Source organism: Nestor notabilis, unplaced genomic scaffold, assembly GCF_000696875.1.
Source record: "Nestor notabilis isolate BGI_N333 unplaced genomic scaffold, ASM69687v1 scaffold7039, whole genome shotgun sequence".
Lineage (NCBI taxonomy): Eukaryota > Metazoa > Chordata > Aves > Psittaciformes > Psittacidae > Nestor > Nestor notabilis.
Window position 1 is genome coordinate 5810 of NW_009942307.1, and position 8753 is coordinate 14562.

At 38.3% G+C, this 8753-nt stretch overlaps 1 protein-coding gene across 1 annotated transcript in view; it reads left to right on the forward strand.

Moving 5' to 3' along the window:
- Window positions 1-7437: 7437 nt before the first annotated feature.
- Window positions 7438-8753, forward strand: part of ADAMTS18 (ADAM metallopeptidase with thrombospondin type 1 motif, 18) — a gene marked incomplete at its 5' end in the record, with an annotated part of 46345 nt that continues 45029 nt past the window's right edge. The window contains one exon of the mRNA XM_010021327.1: window positions 7438-7720. Within this exon, the coding sequence (XP_010019629.1) occupies window positions 7438-7720 (283 nt within the window). The remainder of the gene's footprint in view (window positions 7721-8753) is intronic.

The following is an 8753-nucleotide window of genomic DNA, read 5'->3' on the forward strand; positions in this document are numbered from 1 at the left end:
TCGTGGGATTTCTGACTTCAATAATACATGTGTATTATTGGAAACCTCATGAGAGTCCATTCTCACTAGTTTCCCAGAACATTTTCTTTCCCAAATTGGTAAAAATGCCCTCTGGAAATACTTGGAGAGACAATGTTCAGCTCAATGGGAGCTCCTGGGTGTTTAACACTCTTTGAAAGTAATTTATTTCACAGTCTGTGTATGCACTTAAGGTCCAGACTTTTCACCTCTTGTTGGAGAACTGTGGATCATGTCGATTGTCACCAGGACTCAGAGAGCTTTTTGAATTTACCCAGTGCTTCATCTGTATGAAGTGCCCTTCTGAGGAGGACAGAAACAGCATATGGAGGCAAAGTATGCCTCAGCTCTATTAGATGCTGCTGTGCCCTTTGCAGTTACCCCTCAGAAAAGGAGCTGTAGGTTGCAGCAGAGAGGGAATGAACTTCTTTAATTGCCATGATTTACTGCCATTGGTTTGACTGTTTGGTCATGATGCTTCCCAAGGGAAAAGATATTTTTCACCTCAGCAACACTTTCTGCAATTCTGCTCTTTTTTTCTGTTTTGCCAGATATGTTCCTTGTCATTTTTTCTACCTAACTTCACATCTTAATTTGCTCATTTTGATTATATTTTCCAGAGCATTAACATTTTGACCTTAACCTGAGAGGTGCTCAATAACCCATGTCTCAAAAAGGCAGTTAGCGATACCGGGTATCTACAATTCCAGGTCAGGCTGTGCTATACCGCTGGCTATAATTCTTGGAAGTAGTTTTGCTTATGACTGTAGTAAAGTTATAGCCTTACATGTTTTTCAGACTACCAGCTTAACCCATCCCAAGAGGTGAGTCTACTTCATTACACGTTCTTTAAAGAAGCAATGATTTATTTAGACTGCTTACATGATACAGGATTGATTTGAACAGCTTTGTACTAGTATTGGTTGAATATCCTTGCTTTGGAGGAAAGAGGAATCCATAAGATGAATGTTGGCAAACTTAACATAACTTTATTCTTCCTGGGATTCCTTGGCATGTGTGAGAAAACTCTGTCTTTACCCCATTTTCAAGGCTTGACCCAAATCCCATTCTAAACAGCTGGCACTTTTCCTGCTGTCTTGACAAGATTTTGTATCAGGCTGCTGGTGTATGCACAGGGGCTGCCATATCCACATGGGTTTCTCTTGAGTGTGCATTTGAAATGGATCTGAAATCACTGTCACTATTCTCCAAGCTCCTGGCCATGAACTAGATGTTGCAAAATACTAGGTAGACATATGTTATTCTGTGCTTGAGCTAGGGGGCCTACAAGGATGCTGGAGACAGACTCTTCATCAGAGACTGTATCGATACGACAAGGGGTAACAGGTTTAAAGTTAAACAGGGCAAGTTCAGGTGAGATATAAGGAAGAAGTTCTTTACTGTGAGGGTGGTGAGGCACTGGCACAGGTTGCCCAAAGAAGTGGTAAATGCTCCATCCCTGGCAGTGCTCGAGGCCAGGTTGGACAGAGCCTTGGGCAACATGGTCTAGTGTGAGGTGTCCCTCCCCATGGCAGGAAGGTTGGAACTAGATGATCTTAAGGTTCTTTCCAACCCAAACCATTCTATGATTCTATGACAGCAGCTGCCTTGGAGCCTGTGCAGAAAGAAAGGAGGGCTAATTACAAACAAGAAGATGATTTCTCTACTTCCTGAAGGGACTACCATTATGTGCTTATACAACCTGAGGGAATTGCCTCATCTCCCCATCAGTCTGTGGTGGAATCTGAGGAGAAATACTGGAGTTATGCAGAGACCTTTCCCTTCTTCTAACACATGGTACAGTATGTTGGTATTTGAAAACTGACACTGGCCCAATTCTAGAGGCCTGTCTAGGCCTGAAGGCAATTTCTGGCTATTGGCTTAAACCATGACAGTCAGGTAGCTCTAAGTTGTGTGAATAGCTTCATGTTCTCTAAATCTCCATCATACCCTCTTTCTGCTTCTATGATGCTTACTATTCCAGTATGGGAAATGGTCTGGTAGACAAAAACCACAGGTGTCATGTCTGAGCTAGTCTCTGCTCCAGCAAGGGAGTTCTTTGGTGGCAGAGACAGGTCTTTTGTGTTTCCTTTGTGGTGCTGAAGCGCCAGAGACTTAGAAGTACATCAGGGCAGAAAATAAGAGTTTGCCTCTGATTAAAATGAACTGTGGCTGAGATGATTTCATGAGTTTTCACTGCAAAGTGAACGAGAAAAGACTCCAATATGCTGTGGCATGAGACAGTCCCAACAATATTGTGATGTGAATACTAGATATATAGGCATCTTTCACCTCAGATAATTTTAAATAACCAGCAACCATAGTTCTCAGGTCAACTGTTCTTATTCTTTAGGTCAACTGTTCTTATTCTTTTTATTTTGAGGGAGTTCTTAATTTATGTTTTTATTTGTTTTAAGCAGAACTAAAACCTATACTTTATGTCACTGTACTTTACGTGCTGTACCTCTTGTTAAGTTGTGGTTGAATCAATGATTTGTGGATTTTAGGAGCTGGACAGTTGCGAAATAGCACAACAGAAGTCTTGGATCAATGTCCACTGAAGCCTCTGGAAAGCTTTATGCCAATTTCAGCTGGCCTTTTGTCAAGTCTTTTAAAACTTTGCATGAATATTTGGCACTATTATAATGGGTGTGAAAAGACATTTAACTTTTCCTTTTGAGAGATTTTTCATCTTGAGTACATGCATACTCGTCTAATTGTGTAGGCTTAATTAATTTCTTTGGCTGTTTTAGCTGCTCTCCATTAAAACACAGTGGTTTTTTAACCCTTAATTTTACGTATATGCTCATAACACTGAATAAAACATTTTGGATATAAGTAGTGATCCTTACACAACACATGCAAACTTTTTAGCACTTTATTTAGTTAAGATACTCTCATCTTTGAACAAACTGTAATTTAATTCTGCATTATTCAGTATTAATAATTATTATTAGTTACGTGTAGAAGAGACATTGCAGTTCATTTATATGTTTTGATTCTCAGTTTCATGTCATTATGCTTTTTACCTCATTATTTGAATCTGGTTTATGAAACTCCCATAACTTTATTGTGCATATGGCCAAGCTGTTGCCTCTAATTTAATCAGTATGCAATGAAAATGCCTTGTATGCAAAGAACCCGAACCTATGAGGTTCTTCTAGTTTATAGCAAGGGTTTGTCTATTATTTCAAAACTTAGCTTTGTTCAACTGTAGGCAAGAAACGTAAGTTCTGAAAATCCTTCACTCACTGTCACTGCCGTGTTATTATAGAGGGTCTGTTTTTTGGAGATGCTGAAGCCTCAAAATGCATTAGGTTTACAGGCTGGTGAGCTGCCAAAGGCTTCACTCAGAATCTAAGGACACAGGGGGAGACAAATGGGAGCAGCCTTTGTGCTGTTCCAGGAAGAGGCCAATGAGACCTGTTAGAAACAGACATGTTAGTGTGACTCAAAACTGTTCCATGTGGAAGATTTACCTGGTTTTGTATAGCTAAAATAAACTTTTGATGGTTTCAAATATTCTTATTTTTCAGTTATAATCTAAATTCAATTAAAAAAATAATGAAGCAGATATTTTATTATCATTTCTCATGTCCAAATTCCATTTTGAGATTCTTCTTCCTTTTGAAACACACTACGAAAATAGAACAAGTGCCTTACCTTGGTGATAACACCCTGATACTGAGGAATTTCACAAAGAGGTATTGGATCTGAAGCTTCCTTTAATCCAGAGTTAAACAAACATTTCATAACAAATAGCAAGTGGGAGGAATGTTGCCTTCTCATCTCTTCTCAACTTTTCTGCAAACAATCTGCAAGTTCCTCTAATTTATTGATTCAGAATTATTTGCTAACCACACAGATCAACGTTATGTCTTGCTGTTTACTTTCCAATGACATAGAATGTCCCTTACAGAATGGTAGCAAATGTGTGTTGTGAGGGAAAAACAAGACAACAGCAAATTCCAACTGAGCAATCTCTTGGGTTTTCCTTCCCACCATGTTCTCACAATTAGTGCTATTATTAGTGATAGCCACAGTGGGAGAGAGAGGGAATAGACAGGAGTCCCTGGTCTTTTTCATGCTGTGTTGTCTAGACTTATAAGAATGTTAGATTTTGTCATCCTGCTTTCTCTCATGGTGTTTTAATTGCATAGAATCTGAAATAAAAATGGAGTTTTGACCTACCTGACCCTCTTCTTGTCGAGTCCCAACCCATCAAAGTTAATGGAAATATATAATTGTATTCTGATTCAAGGAAAATCACATGTATGCTTCAAGCTATGCTGGCAATAGGAAATCTAATGTATAAATTTCCATGACAGTTTTGACAGTATTTGTTCATCTACTGAAGAATTTGAGCTGGATAAACATATTGCATCTAACTCACAATCATGTTTCATGTATTTGTAGAAAACATTCCCAGAAACACCACTACCACCACCCTTTTTCTTTTTTCTTTAACACTTACACTGCCCAGTAGTACTGAGTAGCCACAATCTGGCTTTCAAGAACCTGGAATTCCTTGGCAGTGTGAAGTTAGAGAAAATTACGCCTGCCTCTGGGCTCTGACGTTTCTCAGCTGGTGTAGTTTCTAGCCAACATGACCACAGCCATAGGCCACTTTGCTTTACCTAAGGTTACAAGTCAAGAACCTGCAAGTAAAGTATCTGTCAGTTGTTGCCCAGCTTCCTCCTTTGCAGCAATCTGGAGGACTGAGTCTCTGTCAGAACCAGGTCAGCATTCTCAGCATTACTTTGGAATTACCCTAGAGATTATTTTGACATGAATACTTGAAATCATCCCTTACCTAGAAGAAATGGAAAATGGTCTGTGATTGAATGGGTGTCCAGACTGCTCTGTGGCACTTACCCTTTCTTCTTGACAACTTCATAAAACTAGATGTTATCAAAAAGAAGGTATCTTCCGTTCACACAACATTTTTCAATTTGGAGGATGTGTCTCATGTAAAACCGAAAGGGAAGAAGTCTTACTGGAGATTTTAGAGTCATTTCTGCTGGGGAAAAAAAAACCAAGAATACATTTGTAAGTCACCCAGTCAGCTGCAGCCTATGTAAAGACAATACACATGTAGTGCAGGGCCCAGAATTCAGTTTGTGTATTTGTGTGTGTCCCAGATTCTCAATCAACCCTTATAATGTTAAATATAGAAATTACACTGGGGCTGAAACTTCATGTACATCAGGGACAGTTTCTTACAGGAAAATGTAGAAAAGCCTTTGTTCCATATGGTTTGAATCATTTACAGAATGAATCCTACAGGAATAATTTTAGATGTGGAAACCTTTAAAATGGGGAAATAAAAACCAGATTCACTACATTTCTTCTTTCCAGCTGAAAAAAACAAAAATCATTTAGCAGTGCCCAATTATCAGTGCATTCTAGTAGGTAAAGATTGCCCCTCAGAACTGCTTTTAAATGGTGTGATGACACACATCATAAGGATTAAAATATTAGTCTTCTTCCCTACAGGAAAGTACTTTGTCATGACCAGATGTGATCTGACATTTGAAATATGCCAACTTATTGCAGTGAGCAGGCAATTTTAAATTCTTGTCAATTATTTAAAGCCTGTTTCTTATCGACAGAGGCAATTTTAACCTTAGTTTAGAATATTATGTAGATTCAAGGTGAGATATAAAATCATGAATTTGGGGTGAAGAAAGGAGAGGGGTCAAATTGTTAATCAGAATATTGTCTCTGTTTTCATATTATTTTTCAGGAGGCAATCAGACACTCCCAGTTCATAATATGGGATGTCATGACAAAGTTAAGATTGCAGTATGATTTTATGGGTGCTATTATTAGGCCCTTGGGAAACATGCTTATACTGGGGAGTACTGCAAAGTTATGTTTGATTTGGAAAGATGAAAGTGGATTTCCATGAAAAGGGCAGAGTGGATGACCATAGACTGTTGAGGACCTGTATACCACTGGTAAATCTTTTCTGCTGGAGTAGACTTTAAATCAATTTCAGCATTTGTTTAGTGAATAGTGAAAGCTGTGAAGCTTTATATATAACTTTCTATTTTCACTTGCTTTTCATTTTCTATGGAGTTTTCCTCATAGGAAACAGTTCTGAAAATGCAGAAAATTCCACAAATCCTATAGGAGTACAATGCTTACATTAGGCATTCAAACTGCTTTCCTTCTGATACCCTTGGTGTTCTGGTTCTAGGAAGTTAGGCTAAAGGAAAGCATCCATTTCAGAAGGAAATAGAAGGAAATAGGAGGAATAGGTCATACCTGTCCAATATGTACATTTTCAAAGAATGCTTTTTGAGGAAGGAGGTGGAATCACGATCTGGGAGGACTTAAGATGTCAGATAGGATGGTTTGCAATTGACATTTGTCTGCAAATATTTTTCTGAAACATAAGAGATAATGTAGGCCTCGTGGGATGTCAATTTTGGCAGGAGGATGTTGGCACATGGTAGAGTCTCACTGATCCAAAACAAAAATCTCTATCTAGTATTACGTATATAATGTAATAGAATTACCTGATGAAACTTCTTGGTCTTTGACTTGGTAAAAAGAAGTGTTTATTACAACATATTTTACAAAACCAATAAATGAAATAAAATCATAACTGATTAATGAGCTGCATGGAAATACTTCCTCAGTGCCACCCACATTTCCCTGGCCCTGATCCTGGAAACACTTCATCACATATACAGTTTTATGCACAGATACTATGTGAAAACTACAGTGTAGTTTTCCCACACTTACTTCTGTTTTTCAGGGACAAGGAGGAAAACAATCAGATATTTGCTTTCACTGATTAGTTTTCTCTTGTAGGAGGACATAAATTTTAAACTGCATTTATGATGGTTAAATTGAGGGGAGTTGATTACTGAATGAGAGTACTAAAATGTTCAGATGCTTTGACTTTGTGCTGCTGTACTATGGTGTGCTTATAATTCTACTTACAGTAACATGAAGTGTGGGATTCCTGTCTGGTAATACCTTGTTCTGAAAAACACCTGAGCCTTAGTTTGTTTTACTAATGTATGCATTTATTTGAAGTTGCATTTTCCAAAAGCATTTTCTTTTTATGCGAGGCTGTATACGTTTACACAATCACACTTACAAACAAATCTATACTCTGCAGAATGGATTGATATTGCATATGAAATTAGTCATGGTACTGTGTGAAGGTGCTCTGCTGCCAGCCCTTGTTTTCTGTGTTATCAAATGTGAAACCTGGTCATCTCCAAAGTGAAACAATGCATGCGTTAATCAGGAAGACTAGATTATATCTTGAGTAAATCTAATTTGGGGCGCACGTTTCAAACTGTCTAGGCTTTAAAGGGAGATAATTTTAAGAGCTAGCATGTTCCAGCTGTGATCTTTGACAGTCTTGTCACTAATTCATGGTGATGTTTCTTTTTTTAGTCGGGTTTGATAAGGACACGGAAGATCGAGTTCCTTATATCTCCATTACCTCAGCAGCTAGCACAGGAGCACAACTACACATCACCTGCTGGACACCATCCTCATGTATTATATAAACGAACTGCAGAAGAGAAGGTTCACCGGTACACAGTAGAGTCCAATTCCAAATTCTTTTCTTTTGGCCGTCACAGAATGCTCACTTCCCACAAGCATCATGCTCAAGCGAACAGTTACCACCGTGGAAGGTTTCAAAAGCAACATTTTTGTGGACGTCGCAAGAAATGTATGTAAGGAAACTTTCTCTCCTTGTTTGAGATAGTGGTTCTCAGAGGCTGTGTAGTGATTCTGAAGTGTGGTTCACAGTCACCTTTGTGATGGAGACAATAAACTTAAATTATACATTTCTAAAATTAAATAGATATGAGAAACTTGATTATTTATTTCAACTGATGTCATAATCTGTCTTATTAAGCCATCAGAGTCGCTGTTTATTCTTCTTATTCTCTACCTATAATAAGAGATCCCTTTTCTGACTTATTTGAATCAACACAGTTTTCAGTAAGCAGTTCTGCACAGTGATGGATGCCAAGTCCCTAAACTGATGCTTTCTGTTAGTTTGGGGATATATGACTGATTAGGCTTGAAGATGGAGAAAAAGTCTCCCAAATCATTAATTTCTGAGAGAACAGAGAAGTCTTTCAGAACTCACCATCTGATAATAAAATTTTCAGCAACTGAGATTTTCGAAAAGAACCTCCCATGTAAATTGTTTAAATAAGAGTTAGGAGCCACCTCTTTAAAAACATATTGAAATATATAGTATCCTGCCAAGGTCTATTCTGAGTCCTTCATTAGGCTGTCAAATTGCAGAACACTTTAGAGCCCCCTTGGAGCCTATATATGTACTTATAGCAGTCAGTCGATTCTTTTTGAAAGCTGATCTGCTTCTGAGCTGAGTTTCTTAATGAGGGTCTCCAGGATTGCACACAGTATTGAAAACATTGTCTCTGTCCAGTTATATTCTTACAACTTCCTACTTGAGTTCTGAGAAAATGAGCAAGTTCCTTTTCCAAAAGGCATGTAGGGAAGAAAGAGAAAACCAACAGAAGGGAAGGAATAAGAAAGGAGGTATTGGCTGAGACTGAGACCTGTCTGAGGCCTGAAACTGCCTATTAAGAGTTGACTGCTTCTTCAAAAATCCTTCTTCCTAGATTTGGAAGCTAGACCTCAAATGCCAGATGCGCAAGCTTATGATACAACCTGTAAACATTTGCATTCTGATGCCGATCAGAACAACCTCATCACATACTCTCTTT